This window comes from Hylobates moloch, unplaced genomic scaffold (assembly GCF_009828535.3).
Source record: "Hylobates moloch isolate HMO894 unplaced genomic scaffold, HMol_V3 SCAFFOLD_24, whole genome shotgun sequence".
NCBI lineage: Eukaryota > Metazoa > Chordata > Mammalia > Primates > Hylobatidae > Hylobates > Hylobates moloch.
Window position 1 is genome coordinate 18,996,832 of NW_026652299.1, and position 19,075 is coordinate 19,015,906.

The window sequence follows — 19,075 nt, forward strand, 5'->3', positions numbered from 1 at the left end:
GCTCACTTCATTTGTTTTCCTTGATTCAGAGATCAAATTCTGTGCTGCTTATCTTTCAATGTCAGAAAACACTGCAATTGTGTGTGTGTGTGTGTGTGTGCGCGCGCACGTGTGTTTCTGTAACAATTTAATTCTTCATGGATGGAAGCAAAAATCTCTATATATTTTTACCCATATCCATATCCCCTGGTCTGTTGGATTTCATTACTTTTTATTATCTTCCTGTAGAGACAGCCATGGGATATTGGTGAGTGGAGGGTGGCCACTGAAAAGGAAAGATGGACTCACCTCCACTTCAGTCTTCTCTTCACCAGCATTTCAACTACAATCACATAAAAGAAAAATAAATGATCCTTGATATTCAGCGAAAATAGATTATCGTATAATAATTAAAATCCTTAGAAGCAAGTAAAACATGTTAAAATGAATATTTTTTAAAAGCTTAAGGTTGTGAAGTCTTGAGCTTTCTTCTTTTCTGCATATAATTGAAAAAGTAATTAATACTGATTAAATATGGAGACAAATGGAGAAAAACATTTTTGAACTTTAAAGTCATATCTTTCTGAAGACTTTGATTAAATATCTGTAATTACAGTAATATAGGCAGGCTAAAATTATTTATACTCTTAGAGTATCTAACTTCAGATTTTTAATTTTAAAAAGTTAGAGCAATAATGAATAGGGTGATCTGGCTCCAGTGCTCCTGTAAATATCTTTAATAAAATTTTCATCAGTTGCTAAATTGATAGGTCTGAATTTCCCCATGCTTCCCGGTTTTTATATGTTTCTTGACAAATAAAGCTGATCTAAATCTCTTCCTGCAGCATTGTACCCCAAGTTATTTTCTTTCCTCGCTTCCCTCATGTGTCTTATCAAGGCAGATGTTATCCAGGCAGGTGAAATTAAGAGTAGAGGCAGTTGTCCATATAATTCAGCAAACCTGACGTGAAGTAAAAGAGATTTAAAGAGACAGAACCACCCATAATAGCCACCTGTGTCTATCAGATTCACCAAATAATTGTTTAACTCTTCACTTCATTTTGGCATGACAGCTAGAGATGGGGTGAACCTATGGGAATGAGTAGATTGTTGTACAGAAGCAAAGATAATCTTTTAGGATCGATATGTTATACCTTCTGTAAGGGAAAATCGTGACTCACTAATTTGGGTATGTGATCTGGGAATGTAATGAGTCTGTGAACAAAGGAGAATGCGTAAAGAGCATTTGTTTAGACTTAAAATGCCTTGAATATGCACAAGCCCAAAAGTGGATTAAAAGGAGATACAAATAAATAGCTAAACTGTAATTAGATTGGGGGAAAAATGTTGAGCATAGAGTAAGTTCGTTAGAGAATGGGCAAGGATAACAGTGGGAAAAGGTGGATAGATAAGTTGGCATTCCTTCAATTAGAAAAATGGCAATTAAGGATCAGGGCTGGAGCCATTGCGATTCTACATTTATTTGGTACTCTAGAAGGTTTTGCTAATTAAAGTAAGTTTGTTTCTTTTCAGTTAGAAAAATGTCAAACTAAGGAGGACAAGACTTGATGTATGGATAGAGCAGAGCTGAAGACACAAGATACTGAAGATAGCAGTGTGTAGACTGTTAAGTTGTATCCAGGTTTTCATATGTATTTTCATTATGCTTTGTCTAGATTATATATTCCTGGCATCAAGAACCTTGCCTTATGCTCCTTTTACCTGCATAGTCTTGAACAGTGCCTGGGTATTCAAAACTCATCAGTAAGACTCAATAATACAAATATCCATTAACAGCACAATGGACAAATTAATAAATTATACATCAATAAAAAAGAATAAACTGCTATAAACAACAGGAAGAAACTGCACAGACATATTAATGAATAAAATGTATCCAAATTCCATTTTTATGAAGTTTAAGAGTAGGAGAGATTATTCTATGGTAATAGAAGTCAGAAGAAGTGGTTAACTCTGGGGAAGTATTGACTCAGAAGGAACAAGAAACATCTTTCTGGGGTGTTAGAAATATTTTTATCTTGATCTGCATGGTGATTATATTAGTGTGTGTATATGTGTGTGTATGTGTGTATACATGATATATATTGATATGTGTGCTTAAGATTTGTGCACTTTATACATTTGATATTTCAATTAAAACAAAATGAAAAATTAAAACACCATCTTTGTTGATCTAGGGTTGTGGTGGAAAAATTGCTGAGAATAATACATATAGAAAAATGATATATTTTTACTGAATCAGAGTGAGTTGAATAAATGTGATATTTCAAATAAAAAAAAAAGAGAGAGAAGTGGTTAAGTGGGAATCATTGCTTTGTGAGGAGTTGGAAGAGTTCTGTGTCCTACTCTTATAAACAAGGACTTTGAACTGGAAGTGATAACTCTTAAAACAAGACCTAGGAGTCTGGGATCCAACTGTGGGTTCCTAAGTCAGATGACCTTGTCAAACAAATGCTGACCATTAAACTGTAGTGGTCACATTAGCCCACTCTTATGTATCACAGTAAGTACTGTGTACAAGTGTAGCCATTGTTTTTCAAGATAGGCATATTAGCATAGCAAGACATGAAGCAGTTACGTGAAGACTTCAAGATTTTTCAGTCTGGAGTGACAAGAGTATAGCGATAATTATAAAAACGTGCAAACATCTAGAAATGTTTGGAAAATTGCATAAGATATTCTGGAATACTAGACCGATAACCATTCCCAAAACTTTAGAAGAGGCCATTTCAGTATTAGTGACAAGAAGATGCACATGAAGGAGTTTTTTTTCAGAGGCTATGACAGCTGTATATGAAAATACATTCAAGAAAGATTTCTATAAAGGCATGGTCTGTGTGGGCATTTGGAATACATTTCTAACCATTTCCAATTTGTGTCCTTAAACTACATCCTACCACAGTAATTTACGTGATGCTACTGTCAGACAAAGAATATTGGAGTCACTGGATACCAACTTAGCCTGAGATGCCACTTCTTTTATATTGGTTTAAATAACTTCTCCTTCATTTGTGCTAAGGAATTTCATGGTCCATTTTTTTTTTCATTTTTAATTGTTTGCCATATTAATTTCCTACATTTTAAAAATATTCATCCCCTGTGCAACTCATTCCCTATGCAAGACTCCCAAAGTCTGGTCTTCCATTATCCCAAAGACAGCATAAGAGATTAGAAAGCACATTTATATTATCCTGCATATTTTTCAAATCTCAGGAAGCTAAAATCCAGTTTGAACTTAGAGGCTGAGTATTCTCATGAATTCCAAAGCCATCAGAGTGAATTTACCCTTCCAGAAGGTCATCTTAATGCTAAAGTCAAAAGCTACCCAATGGTTGTGAATAAATAACCAGTATAATCATTTTTTACTACTTGGAGAAAACCATGGGGTGAACTTAGAATGAATCACCAACATTTAATTGATGTGGTTTTGGCAACAGACTTAGTTTTTTTTTAAGCTTGTTTCAGCCGTTCGGATAAAGAGGATGTGCAAATAAAGAGATCTGTTTTCCCATCTGTAGTTTAAGTTTCTGCTGCCAATACCACATGTAGCTTAAAGATGTTTAGGAACCTGGAGAGACCTTCTACAAAGACTTATTTACATGACCACTTGCATTATAGGAATGCATGCCAATTAATAAGATGGTATGAATATTAAACACCCATGAGTCACTCTTTCTGACTGAATTATGTTGGGGCCTCATTGTATGTTTGGCTGAAACTGTCGTAGCGATGTGGAAGTTTTCAAAGTGAAAAAGTTGAGTTTCAAAGTTTTCTATTTTTGTAGGATTTATGAATGAGGGTTGCAGAGGGGAAAAAGGTGATTACTAGCATAATTTGTTTGAATCTGTAAGTGGGTAGATCATTGCACAGAAGGAAGTATAAGCTTTTAGGATCCATGTGCTCTAAGTTACTGAAAATCATGGTGTAGTAATCTGGGACTATTACTTGAGAATGTCATAAGTCTGTAAACAAGGGAGCATCAGCAGACATCGTTTGTGTAGGCTTTTTGAAAAGCTTTTTAAGGTGCTGCCTCCAACATAGATTTCTCAAAAAAACAGACTCTCTGTTTTCTCTACATGAGGCAGATTGCAACTACCTCAAGTACATTGGTGCGTATTCGTCATTCATTAATGCTTTTGATGAACTAACTCCCAGGGAAATGATTGCCAAAAGGTAACTCCTTGGGAAATAACCGGGGTAGTTGTTAAGTAAAGTGTACCCAGATGCTGCAGTATAACACTAGCTGCACAAATGACAATTTGGTTTCCCTTGGATTCCATGACACTATATGTATTATGTACCTGCAGGGGCCCTCACTTCTCCCTGACAACCAGTTATAGAAATATATTGAGTGTCTGCTTTATAATGAGCACTCTGCCAGGCTTATTTAAAATGAGCTATGACTATTTAAGTCAGAATAGTTCTAAAAAGCCCTTGTTGTCCCACAGCAAGCAGGTAGCCAAGCAGGTCTTTGAGCTCAGTCTTTCCAACTCTGAAGCATATAGTCTTCTCACTTCATTTATCTGAATATTCAGAGTAACTTAGAACTAAAGTCAGGTTTTCTTAAACCTGGCCTATAATAATCTCTTTTGACAGATACATTAATAATACCAAGAGTTTTGAGGTTACAAATTCAAACCATTAGAGATATGTGAAATTGGATCCATGAGAAAAGATGGAGACACTTGAATCTGCAGAAGAAAAGGCTGAGAAACAAATTAGTGGCATTTCCCAAACACCCCAGATCATTGCTAATTCATATCCTACTCACTTGGAAATTTATATTAACTGAAATAGTGCTGGAAATCAACTTTTTTTCTTTGCAGCTATTTATAAAAATGATGTTGCTATGTGAACAAATTTGGTATAAAACAAGTTTGGAAGAAGCATAGTTTATATAGTTTGGATATTTGTCACCTCCAAATCTCATGTTGAATTGTGACCCCCATTGTTGGAAGTGGGACCTGGTGGGGGTGTTTGGGTCATGGGAGTGGATCACTTGTGAATGGCTTGGTGCCCTCCTTGAAGTAATGCGTGAGATCTCGCTGTATTGGTTCACACGAGAGCTGTTGTTTAAGAGTCTGGCACTCACCCCGCTCTCTCACCGTGTAACACACGCCAGCTCCCCTTGCCTTCCATTAAGAGCAAATGCTACCTGAGGCCTTACCAGAAGCTGAGCAAATGTCAGCATCATGCAGAATTATGAAATATGCCTCTTTTCTTTATAAATTATTCAGTCTTAGGTACCCATTTATAGCAAGGCAAAATGGACTAAGGCAATAGTCAACGAAGTTAACAGAATGATTTGCTTTAAAAGAGGGCAACCCACTGTTCTGGCTAAATGCATTAAGAAGTTCATATGATGAATAATCTGATTCGCTCACTACAAATGGCCCCAGGAATGTGACTCTTTAGTAAGAACTTAGTTCTCACAATACTGTGGATGCTGGTGTTAAACAGGATGGCAGCATTCCACTTGGCATCTAGAATTCCTCGGGATGAAAGCCAGAGTTACTGTGCCACACTAGCTTCCTAGACCCGGGACCTTCAGGCCCAGCGATGCTGTGCACTGGCACAGGGACTGGGGAGGATGTTAGAACAGCCTACTGTTGGCTGTCCTTTGCCTTGGTCATCCATTCTTGTCCCAAGGACTTTAAAGTACTAAGAAATCCATCATTAAAATATTCAGGAATTCTGAATGATCTTATCTCTGTGGCCATCTGAATTAATGATGTCTGGCTTCATGTGAAAAATAACTACAGAAAAGGAAGTCAGCTGTTTGCTTTGGTTGCTAAAGTCAGAGCAAAAAAGAAGCAGATTGAGATTTCACAAGAAGAGGTTCACATCCGTTAACGATGAGGAAGACTGTTCTAAAGGTTTATTGTTTTTCGTTCACCTGTTCATTCTTTCCACATCAGTGAGGGCCGACTATGTGTTAGGTGTGATGCTGAGCACTGGTGATAGAGTCAGACACCTGGGGAGTATAGTTACCATTCTGTAGAATGAGAGCAATCATGGAGCATGAGCCACTTATATGGGAGAATGGAAGAGATGAATCAAATCCAGTTATGCCTGCACAATGCTTACAGTCTAATAACATTTATTTTGAGAACTGCTGCCATTTTCTGAATTATAACAGTGTGCCTGTTGCAAGCATTGTGCCAAGCTTATCACATGCTTTGTTTCTAGTCCTCAAAGCACCGCTATAATGAAGATAGTGGGATCTAATTTGCAAATGAAGACACTAAGGCAAGATGCGGAGGCAGCTAGGGGTGGGGAGCAGCAGGGTAACACTCATTGGTGAGATGAGTGAGGATTTTCGGCCACACACCCTAAGGTAGCAACTTGAAAATCCCCAGTGGCAATGTGTCTTCAAAATTCTCTGCCACCATCCCACAAGGAACTGCACCCATCTTGGCTGCTCATGTCCCTCTCAGACACAGTAACTTTCCTCTTCACTGAAGTCTGGTGCCAGACAATATTGCTGCCCCAAGCAATCTTAACATTCTTCCCCCGAAAGGAGAGCCTTATAGAAAGTCCTGTATTTGATTCTAGGAGACTGAAAAAGTCTCCTCCTTGCATACCAAACATATGCAAGGGAATGTATTCAAGGTGTCAGTAAAAGAGAATGGGGACTCCATTCTCTATGAGATTCTCTACCATTCTGCTGCTGACTGCTCTGAATGGGTTCCAGGTGTACCGAGATGGAGCTTGTTCAGCCCTCAGTTGACCAGTTGTCCTGGGAACTGATGTTTTCCTCAACCAACTCTATATTTTCTTTGTGTGAGACAACTTTAAAAGGACTGGGAAGTAGTGCCTTAAGTCATCCCATGAGGTGCCTGGGTCTTGATGGTGGTAATAACTGTGAGAATTTGTTAATACCTTGAGAGACAGAGAGAAGGCACATGGAACAATGGGAACAGGTGAGAGGGTTGACCAGAATCAGAGATGTAATTGGTGACCTTGCAAGGATGAAGCCCATTGGTACATCCAACGACCCAACCCTTGAACTCATTAGCAAGGCCCTGTGGGCAACTACACTCACAGCCAGAAATGTGAACTCACATTTGTGGGGTTTTTTTGTTTTTCTTTTTTGTTTCTTGTTTTGTTTTGAGACACAGTCTCACTCTGTAACCAGGCTGGAGTGCAGTGGTGTGATCTTGGCTCACTGCAACCTCCACCTCCCAGTTCAGGCAATTCTCCTGCCTCAGCCTCCCAAGTAGCTGGGACTACAGGTGCACGCCACCATGCCCAACTAATTTTTTTTTTTTTTTTTTTAGTAGAGACAGGGTTTCACCATGTGGGCCAGGATGGTCTCGATCTCTTGACACCCTAATTCGCCTACCTCGGCCTCCCCAAGTGCTGGGATTACAGGCATGAGCCACTGCGCCCAGCCGTGAACTCACATTTGTTGAGAGCAACACTGCATCAACTCATTGAAGATGAGGGAGGCTTGCCCCTTTGAACTTAGGTCCTACTACAACCATTTAATTATTTTGTGAGCTCTTAAAATTCTCTGAGAAAAAAAAAACTGGCTTCAGAAGTACAATATCTAACACTTATAATTCGGGTTACAATATTTTTATGAACTGCAAGAAACTAATTGTGCCTTAAAGAAACTACATAAAGATAGTGTCAGCATTTTCATTATAAACTTCCATTTTCAAAGGTTTATGTATTCCAAAGACATTTTCTTGCAGGGAAACTTGGCATGTGTCTGAGCCCCTGACTGTCCACACCTCACTTCATAGGTACTTACAAATCAATCCTTCACATTCACTACATTTGGCATCTGTAATTTTTAGAAATAAAAATGGCCTTAATAGAGAATGGTTTCTGAGTTTAATGTCAGGGCATGCAATTCTCCGGGAATCAGAGAACTCAAGAATTCCAAAAGTCCTGTTTTATAGACTCTGGTATAACAATATTGGGTGTTGAAAGGAAAGTAAAAAAATTTAAGGAGACTGATGCTAGAAAATGTTGTTGTCTTCAGAAAGGCTCTAGACTTAGACCACCTTCAACATTTTTTCTACCCCCAAATTCCTCCTCTGCCCTATTTCCTGCAACTGCCCCATGACTTTGTGTTATAGGTTAGACAAACATGTATGCACTTTGTATATGGCACCTATTGCCAAAATGAAAAAGGCTGTCAAGATTCTCACTTTGCTTTTTGAATCTTCATTTGAGGAGACTGGATTAAGTGCTGTATGTACCTTATAATACATAGAAGAGGGAGACAAAGCCAGAAAATCATTGCCCTTGGAAGACTGCCTATCACCAAGCTAGAGGTGTATTAGGCCATTGTTACATTGCTATAAAGAAATACCTAACGCTAGGTAAGTTATAAGAAAAGAGGTATAACTGGTTCCTGGTTCTGCAGGCTGTATAGGAAGCATGGTGCTGGTATCAGCTGCTGGTGAGGGCCTCAGGAAGCTTCCAATCATGGTGGAAGGTGAAGGAGGAGCAGGTGTCTCAAATGCAAGAGCAGGAGCAAGAGAGAAGGTGGGAAGTGCCACACATTTTTAGACAACCAGATTTCACATGGCACTAAATCATGCATGATGGATATAACCCCCAATTCAAACACCTCCCACCAGCCTCCAGCTCCAACACTGGGGATTACATTTCAACATGAGATGTAGCAGGGATACAGATCCAAACCATATCAGGAGGCAAAGTAAACTCTAAAAAAATCCCCGGCAAGAAGTCTAAGGATTCAATCCAAGAGGGCAGAAAGAAGAGTTGCTAGGCACTTGGGATTCTCAGAACTATATAGATAAGGTTGCATAGGCATCCTGCATAGGACCAGACAACCAGCTAGATACCAGGCATATTGACAGTGGACTCCAGCCTCAGAATGGGGAGCCCAGGAACCAAGCTAGAATTCCGGGGCCATCACCAATTTCAGAGGAGAACCTGGGCACCTTGCCTGGAAGCCATGGGGCCATGCTGTAAGGCTTCTGCTCATGTGGCTGCCTCAATGGCTATGAACCGAGCAGAGCCCACTTTGGGGTTTACCTGTGCTTCTGGGAGGAATCAGTATAGCTTGGTGGCTAAGGGCATTGTGTTTGTAGTTAGGCCTAGATTCAAGTCCAGGCTTTCACTTACAGCATATGACCTTGGACAAGTTGCTTAACCTCTTTTAGCTGTGATTCCTCATTTCTAAATGGCAATAATAGTTCTTGCGTTATAGGTATGTGAGGATAAAGAAATGATACAAAGAAAGCAGAACTCCTGATAGCTGTAATAAGCACCAAACTTTTGATGATGCGTCTTCGCGAAAGAAAAAGCACCCCTAATGTCCTGCCCTGCTGAGCCCTCCTTGATTCAGGGATAGGTGGTCCTGAGGATGCTGGGGTAAATTATTAGGGCAGGCAGCCTGGGGCACATAGGGTCTGACACATCTCAGCTGCTACATCCCACGAATCTTTGATTCTCATCTTCGAAGACTGAGTCGGTTCTGATGAAGATCTACTTATTCCTGTAAATCTGAAATATTTCAGTCTTCCAGAATTGCCCCAGTTACAACAATGGACATGCTAAATCTGAAGTGTTGTATGTGTAGGCTAAAATAAAGGAAAGACACAGAAGTCTGAATAGCAGTGTCCTTTCTTTGACTCATCTGGCAGTGCCTCCCCATGCAAACAGCTGATCCTTTCTCAAAACCACTATTCTATAACAATTAAATACCCTTAATTGAGGAGAAAATGAAAAGAGAAGGTCATGAATAATCTGCAATGCTGGTTGAGAATAAAGCTGGCCAGGTGGAGGCCCTGAAATTAATGAGGCTAAAACCCTTGTAATCCCGGGAAGGAAAAGCACTTCTCATGGTGTGTCTGTATGATTCAGATATCCTGGAGTCCATGACCAAACATCCCATGGCATATGAGATGGTTAAATGGCACCATAGTGGAGAAAAGGGTATCTGTATCTTCCTACTAAATATCCCTGTGAAGATTGAAGCCTCTTGAGTAGGGACTTCATCTTCCTAGTACTTCCAGTACCAAGCACCAAACCTCCTTGAGCCTAGAAAAGCCAACTCTGTACACATTCCCATCCCTTTATTTTTGCCTTAGTATTAGGAAATTCCCAGACTTCTGCTACTCAGCAAAGAGGTTTTGAGGAGGAAGGTAGGGAATGGGCAACTTCTGAAGTTTGGATAGTAATTGCTTAGCATGAAGTGAGGTTGTATATAAAAGATACTTAAGGATAAGCTATTCACCTATCAGATATCTACTAATATGTAATAAATATACTAAACATTTTGTGTATTTTGCCATTCATTATTCATTTACTTGGCTGTCGCACAGTGTGCTTAGTGTCATTCTAAATTCTAAGGATTAAATGGTGAACATACTTTAATCCTCACAGCAGTAAAAGGAACCTGAGACCTCGAGAGGCTAAAGCTCTTGCACAGGGGTTGAAACAATTAGTCATTGGCGGAGATCACACCACAAGCCTCTGTTCTTAAAGCACCAAAGAAGTGGTAGCTGTTGAGCTTTTGATACAAACATTATGTCATAATCCATTGTATACCCCACCATGCCTAACACAGTGCTAAGTTGTTCCACTTACCCATTGCTAGACTTGTAAGATGCTTCTAAGATGAAACCTAGGAAGTTTCATTCCAGGATTATCATATGAACAGGAGACTTTCTGGATGACATCCAGATCTTGGAAGCTGCCTCATTGGCCTTGATAAACCACGCCACCATTCCAGAAATGACATGGTAATTTTTTCAGATACTGTAGTTTTCTCCATATATAAAATGTTTTGAAGATGACACACAATTAACAGACTATGTCACATACATGGTGAAATCATCTTAATTTGTTCTAGAGAATAGTGGGATCCCTGGGACTGCCAAGAAATCCAAAGCGTTATTGAGGAGTTTTGTCATTGAATAAAGTGAGAGTGAAAGAAAGTGGCCCACAGTCTTCTCAACTGGGTCGAATGAAGCCCACATGATAAGTGGTGTTATGATGGGAAAGGTACCCTTTGGATGACCCTTCTGGCGTGTGAATTACTTGTCTCCACAGTCAAGTTAAGAGGCCAGAGATTTAGTCAGCTGCTGAATGGGTGATCATTCACGCACGAGATACACAATTACCATTGTTAGGACGTCACTTCAATTTATGTGTTCTCATTACTCATTATTTCAGTTAATAAATTTCACCGAATTGGTTGAAGTCCTATGATTCCCAGATTGAAATAAGGGTGACCACAATTTGGTCTCTAATAACCGTTCCTTTTCTAACTCTAAAGACCTATCCAGGATATATGCACAAGCGACTATTGCTGCTCGTAACAGGCTGGTCTTCTTATCTCTTACTACATGAAGGGGGATGTTTTCAGGTTCAAAAAGGTCCGCTTCATGCACCTCACTGGAAATTTACTACACCACTAATACTGTTTCCAAATGCTTATCATTTTTCTTTTTTTTAATTACACTTTAAATTCTAGGGTATATGTGCACAACGTGCAGGTTTGTTACGTATGTATACATGTGCCATGTTGGTGTGCTGCACCCGTTAACTTGACATTTACATTAGGTGTGTCTCCTAATGCTATCCCTCCCCCAACTCCATGACAGGCCCCGGTGTGTGATGTTCCCCACCCTGTGTCCATGTGTTCTCATTGTTCAATTCCCACCTATGAGTGAGAACATGCGATGTTTGGTTTTCTGTCCTTCTGACATTTTTCTTTTTCTTAAATTCACCCTTCTAGGTGTCTCCTTTCCTCCAGATCATACCCCAATTTCCATTATTCTTTTATCCTTTTATGTGAGCCTTCTCTATTCCTTTCTCTCTCTGTCTCTCTATCTCAGAATCCAACTGCCAGATGAGAACATTGGACAGTGGGATCGGAACCTTCCCACTCCCAGACTCGGGAAATCGCTCGACAGGACGGTACCTATGCCAGCCAGACTCCCCAGAGGACGCTGAGCCTCTCCTGCCTCTCCAGTCAGCCCTTTCTGCAGTTTCTTCCATGAGAGCCCAAACCCTTGAACGTGAAGTGCCTTCCTCCACAGACGGCCAGCGCCCTGCAGATAGCGCCATTGTTCATTCCACATCCGACCCCATCATGACCGCCAGAGGGATGCGGCCTCTTCAAAGCCGCCTCCCCAAACCAGCTTCCTCAGGTAAAATGCCAATCTCCCACCCTTAATAAGACACTTACTGAAAAAAAAAGGAAAACTTTTCACCAGGAGATGAGTAAGTCAGTGACCTGCCTGATAAAAATGTAGATATGTGAAAATTCCTTCATGTCTCTCACCAACAAGCAAAACAATGTGTATAAGAAAATATCTACTCATAGTATTACCTTAAGCAGTATACACACATATAAAGAAACAGACATGTAAGTGCTGGTATATGGATATATGAACAGATTAAGGAAAAAACCATGCAACATACACTTGTGAGGTTTTATCCTATAAAACTTAACTCTGAATATAGACCAATTTCAGCCCAAGATATAAATTTAACTACAATGTTGTTTGCCTTCTAACCAGAAATATACATGTTCTGGTGTATTCTTATCCGGTTAAAATATATTTATATGTTGAACTATAAAAGACATAGTTTGATAAATCAGCAGTAGATCATGCACTCATTGCAATAGAATAGAGTGAGCCTTCCCATTGAGAAGTACTATCCTTCATGGCAGTCAATTGAAACAAGCTTTCATGATGAAAGACAGGGCTAGGCTAAGGGTCACCGTGTTTTCATTGTTCCCTCAAGATTAAAAATATTTATTGCAGCCCAGGACGACACTAAATAATTTTTAACTTGTATGTCTTATGTTGCTTTTACAACACACATAAGCATAGGAACTAAAACTTTAAATCGAACACTTTCACATATGAGTTGATGATTAGAAAGGAGCTGCAAGTGGAGATTATGCGATAGGCTTCTGAGAAATTAGAAAAGGAGACTTTTAATTATAAATCTGTGAATAAACATGGTTGGGCTATTCCCATAGCTGAGTTCTTCCTTTATGTAGGAATACCCATTGCCACAAATGTTGCATCACAAACTTCTGCTCATTCCAAGTCAAGGCTACATTTTTAAAGACTGTAATGCATATTATTTTTGAAATAAATGTGTTGTCAATTAATGACACAGCCTCCAGAGATTCGGGGGCGAAATCTTAGTTATAGATCGTGTACTCCATGCCTGACTGGTCGCATGTGTGACCTCAATTCAGCAGCGGCTGCTGTAGACTCCATGATTAAACACTGTCATTATAACAAATTGAATAGAAAATGCAAGTCTTGAATTGCTTCATAAGGGATCAGAAGGAGATTGTTCGGATCTTGTTGCTAATATCCACTGCACCAGGTATCTAAGGGTTCTGTCTTTTTGTTTTTGTTTTTGTTTAGAGATAGAGTCTCATTCCGTCACCCAGGCTGGAGTGCAATGGTGCAATCTTGGCTCACCGCAACCTCCACTTCCTGGGTTCAACTGAGTCTCTTGCCTCTGCCTCCTGAGTAGCTGGAATTACAGTCATGTGCCACCACACCTGGCTAATTTTTTGTATTTTTAGTAGAGATGGGGTTTCACCATGTTGGCCAGGCTGGTCTTCAACTCCTGACCTCAGGTGATCCGCCTGCCTTGGCCTCCCAAAGTGCTGGGAGTACAGTCATGAGCCACCGCACCTGGCTTTGGGTTCTATCTTAATTAAATTACAATGAAGAGTTGTAAAAAGGTAGTATATGGTAGAGAGTGAGGTGAACACACTGCAGGAAATTTCTGTCACCCATCCTGAACTTTCCTGTCCCGACATGATATCTGTGGTCCGGAGGCAGGGCCTACTTTCCAATGCTTCTCTTTTCTGTGTCCATCTGTTATTCATGTTAAAAATTAGGGAATGAGGACTAGCTGGAACAAAAAGAAAATAAGATTATACCTCCTTTTTGAGCAGTCACTGCCTGTTTAATGTGTACATTTGAATTGGTTGTTTTTCTTATCCCCATATGAAAAATGGAAGTCACTATACAAAACTCACAGTGCTGATGAAAACACAGTTCTTAGTTTCCCCTCACAAACAAAATGCTGTGGAGAGGCTGTCACAGCATGTCTTGCTTATAATCACTGAGGTTGGAGGATAATGACAGCAATTCTCCAGTCTGGCATGACAAAGGCATACACTATGCAGGTTAATCTACTTTCATGGGTAATGGGGAAACTCTCTTTAATTGTTCTCTGCTAATTACACCCTTGCTACTCAATGTGGTCCGTGGGCCAGCATCATCGGCATCACCTGGGAGCTTGTCAGAACTGCAGACTCTCAGAGCCCTCCCCATACCTACTGCATCAGCAGGCACATGAACAAAAGCTCAGCTGATCCATATGTACATTAAAGCTTAAAAAGTACTGCCCTGAGAGATGCTTAAGGGCTCCAAGCAAAGCTTCCCAATCCACGCTATTCAAAATGACCTTAATAAGTATTTTGGGAAAATCGGGGTTCCCTACGTTTGAGGAAGCCTGCAAATTCAAATCTTCTCTTCGGAAACTACGCTAATGCCCATTGGCACACTGAAGCCTCTGAGAAGTCCTCCAAAAAAGAAACTTGATTGTTGTTCGATGAATAACATTATTCGAAGAATAACTTTCGGGCTTCCTGAATGGTTTGCCTGCTGAACCCTTTCTAACCTGTAAAGTCTTTCAACATTTTGTAGAAAAGTAGTCTAAGAACAGTTTGCCTCGGGGTCTTGAAAAGGGGCTTCTATAGATGTGTATACATAATTATGCAGATTTTTTGGGCAGCACAGACTACAGCGGGACGGAGTGGCAGGAAGCCCAGCTTTCACTGCATTTGGACCTTTTTTATTATTTCTGAATGTCTCCCCCACCTCCTTCCCTAAACTTGTAAAATGTTGATGAAAGCTGATATGTGATTCCACATACGTGTCCTCATTTAGGAAAAGTCAGTTCCCAAAAGCAGAATGAAGCAGAGCCAAGGCCTCAGACATGCTCATCATTCGGATATGCTGAAGACCCAATGGCAAGCCAGCCGCTTCCAGACTGGGGGGGTGAAGATGCCGCCACCGGGACCCAGGTGAGGGGTCGGGGGAAGTGAAGGGTGCCATCCACCTGTTGGTCCTGATTGTAAAATGTGCACCCTAAAAACACTTTTATGATAGATTTCACTTTAAATGAAATTTGCTGTTGGTTTACTGAATATAAACCAAGGTCTAGGGTTCACCCTTTTCCCTGCCTTATTGAGGAATACTGTGGGTTCTTGGGACACTTTTATTCTGAAGAAATCAAAGTGCTTCTGAAATGCACCCAGATTCTTGGGTATGGATGCACTCCCCTGACTAGATATTGTGGGACAAGCATTCACTCTCCCAAGCCACGTGGGCACCATTGGAATGATGTTTTTTCTGTTTTTTTTCAGTGTCGCAGTAGTTACTTTAACCTTTACTTTGCTCTTATGAAACAGGGAAAGCAGGTCTAATTCTATTGCTTTTAAGGATGGCTAATCAGAAGTTCGGTGTGGTCAAATGACTTGCTAGGATCCGTGAGCCCTGAGTTTCCTTTTTGCAGTGGGTTCTTCGTCTGCCCTGTGATGACACACATGGAACTCCTGATGGGTGGCTATGGGTGTCTGGCTCAGGGACTCCTTGCTCATCCCTAGTGGGGGTTATGTGGTACCCCCTCCTGTTTACCCTTTCCAGCAGGTTACTCTGACCATGGTCAGCCTATTTGCCATTTCACCACTCGTCCTGGGGCTGGCCCACTGCGGCATCTGCCCTGGTGCCTGGTGGTGAGAAAGGTGGAGGAAGACACGTGGTTCATTTTCCAGAACTTCCTGGCCCCTCCTTGGCCCTTCCCACTTCTGCTGCCCTTGGCTTTCCCAGGTCTGGTATCAAGAGCCCTGGTTGCTATTTTTACTAGAGTTTCTGCCCAACTATGATGATGAGATACCCAGATTCACCCACATCTGAGGTCCCCCTTACTCAGTGTGGCCAAACCACCTTTCAGCCTTGAGCATCTGCCTCAGTATGGAAGGGGACCATGGACAAGTAGGGGAGCAGATCCTCTGGGCCCACAGCCTCAGTTTCCAGTGGGGAATGCTAGAGTCCTGCTGGACCATGTTCAGGGTCCCGGGGAAAGTTACTATGGAGCTGAGACAGGAACTGGGCCCTCTGAAGTCTAGGGCAGCACCTGGGATGGCTGTCTCCACAGGACGTGGGTCTGAGAGGCAAAGGAGGAAACTGCTGTATTCTGCCATGCCTTAAGTCAAAGACAGAGTGTTAGGGCTCCTCCAGATCGGTGCCTCCCAAACCGGAGCAGGCATCAGAACCACCTGAAGGGCTACAATCTTGTTTCCCACATAGACTTGTGTCTGATTTGGCATATACGGAGTGAGGTGTACACATTTCTAACAAATCCCTAGGTGATGCTGATGCCACTGATCCATGGAACACACTTCGCACAGAGCATTGCTGCCACTGTTCCAAAGGACTCTGCGCTGGCTTTGGGAGGATTGGGAAACTGGCAAATTGAGAAAATTGAGAGCTATAAAATTGAGAAAATCATGACAGACACCCAGAGTTGGAGAGCAGAAAACCAGTTCAGGAACAACAGTTGGTGTTGATGGCAAAGGAGTTTGAATAATTCCAAGAAAGTAAAAAGGAAAAAAAAGTTACTCTTGCTGACCCAGAAGGGACCTGCACTCCTCACATAAGATATACATCCACCAATGGACACGCCTCTCTAGGATTCCCTTCCTCATCGTCCTGCACTAGCCCCATGCGCTGGGAATCCTTGAAACTCAGAACCCTGCTTTGTTGACTGCCAGATAGGGAAAGTTTCAAGCAGGAATTAGCTTTATATTTCTAGTACCTGGCATGATGCCTGGTTCAGTTAGCATTTGTTGAATGGAGCTATGAAAGGATGTACCTCATCATGTCCAGACTGGACTGGGTCCTTTTGGAGCTCTGGACACAGGTTCCCCAGAACTACAGTCTGTAGACTTGTCTTTCTTCATGGACTTAGTCCTTGCTAGACTACTGGTATCTCCAGTATTAAGCTCTCCACCCCTAGAACCTAGCATACTGCTTAGCACAGAGTAGGTACTTAGTAAACACTGTTGAATGGATGGGTGACTAAGTAAATGAATGAAGGAGTAAAGGAAGTGAGTGCTTGAATTTATAACCCCAGATAAGCGAGTTTACATCCTAAAATGTGTTTTTACAATCCCCAACCAAATGATACCCTTCTAAACAAACTTCAGAGACCCATCTAATGCATCTGTATCGGAACTATCTGGCTTAGGGGGGAATAGTAGGCTCTAACAGGACATTCTACAAACGAAAAAAAGGGCCCCAAATAACCTCAATTCAACACATAGGAGTTGCGCTCCTGTATCCAGTATTCTGCTTATGTGCACAGAAGGGAATACTGTTCATACCGTGTCAACCGCCTCAGCAATTTCTGAATACAGCATCATTGCCACACCAGTGACATCCTTGGGGATGGGGTGAGGTGATGTGTGCATGTGAGCAAGAGAGGAAACTGGGTCCCTCAGCCCATGATCTGTCAGCAGATTTGAGGATTACATGGAGTCGGCAATTGCTTACTTTTCTAAAGGCTACTGTCCTTTTGGGAGCTGAAAGAAAATTATAAATTAGGCAAACATTTATTCTTTTGTTCCCAAGGTTGATTGTTTTATTACCTTCTGATACTTGGAAGGCAATGATGAGATCAGTTAAATAAATAAGCCATTAGGTTTGGAACAGCAGCTCATAATAGGCACTTGAGAAAAATAAGACCCTATAAAGAAGTGTACAAAATGCAGAGCAGGTAACCGTGGGGACCTTCCTGAGCCTGGGACAATGGCAGAGTGCCGTCGACAGCTTCATTATTGCAGGCCTATTTCTGCAGCTCTGGTGATTGAGTAGACAGCATCAGCTCCTCAGGAGGCAGAAAAACCGGCAAACCGGAGTTTCTCTTGGGTGAACGGTGGGCTGGGCAGTGGGAATGGAATTCTGTGCACACATTGACAGCCAAATGTGAACTGTGTCACATCCTCACAGGATGCTCTGCCCCATTTTGATTTGTATGAATTAACAGTCTCATATTACTCATTTAGGACAAGGCACCCAGAATGTGTACGTACTCTGCCAGCGGTGGCAGTAATAGTGACAGTGACCCGGACTATGGAGATAATGGTTTTGGAGCTGGAAGGGGACAGTTAGTGAAAGCACTGAAGAGCGCTGCCCCAGGTAACAACCAGCGAACTTGCCGGCCCTGCAGGTTCCTCTCTCTGGGAAGCCGCTGATTATACCTTTCACTGTGCTTGGCCCCCACCCTCTTTGATTTTATGTTTTTTCTTCGTGTCTCTCCTGAGATCTAATTTTCTGGTACGTACAGAAGATTGTCTATGCGCATCCATTTGTTTTCTGGTGTAATCTTCTTGACGTTGCAGTGCAGTCTGTAAGGATTTTATTTCTGAATCCAGCATCTCTAAAACAGCCTCCAATTGAGTTATCTCAATAATGAAGAAATGACTATAAAGATAACTTTGTTCTTAATTATATACTCTGGCAAATTAAATCATCCAGTGAGCTGTGGATGGAGTTTTCCAGGCTGTCTGCTAACATCATTCTGTGTAGCCCTGGACCTGTTAGCTGTGCCATTATGAACAGGTCTGTCTGTGAGGTTGAAGCTCCCTCACTGTCTTTTTCTTTGAGCCAGAATTGGCAGTAGAAAAGTCATTATCCCTAGGCATTTAAAACTATGTCTATTCAGATGGTACTTCCTTTCAGATACAAGAGAACAGACGAATCCCTAACACAAAATGTGATCTGGGCTCTGCTTTTCTTCTAATTCATTCTGGATTGTCAGAAATATTGTAATGATGCAATGGAAAGCTATTCTTTTCCTACTAATCAGCTTTTTTCTCAAATACTAATTTATAAACTATGTAATGAAACCATAATTTATTTTTCTAAAACAAGTTTGATATCTTTAGGAAAAAACATAATCTCGTAGCCATGTGTGTTTCCAGTTTTCAGAGAATCTTGGTATTTGCACTGTGGGAAGGAGGGTTAGAGTAGCG

At 41.2% G+C, this 19,075-nt stretch overlaps 1 protein-coding gene across 6 annotated transcripts in view; it reads left to right on the forward strand.

Moving 5' to 3' along the window:
- The window catches only part of NCKAP5 (NCK associated protein 5), a 998,748-nt gene that overhangs the window by 927,796 nt on the left and 51,877 nt on the right, over window positions 1–19,075 (forward strand). For 5 of the 6 annotated variants that reach the window (XM_058434311.1, XM_058434312.1, XM_058434313.1 and 2 more), the window contains 2 exons: window positions 11,829–12,143; window positions 14,928–15,064. In XM_058434311.1, the coding sequence (XP_058290294.1) occupies window positions 11,829–12,143; window positions 14,928–15,064 (452 nt within the window). Of the gene's footprint in view, window positions 1–11,828; window positions 12,144–14,927; window positions 15,065–18,106; window positions 18,240–19,075 lie in introns of all 6 variants that reach the window. The other variant, XM_058434310.1, reaches the window with a different exon arrangement.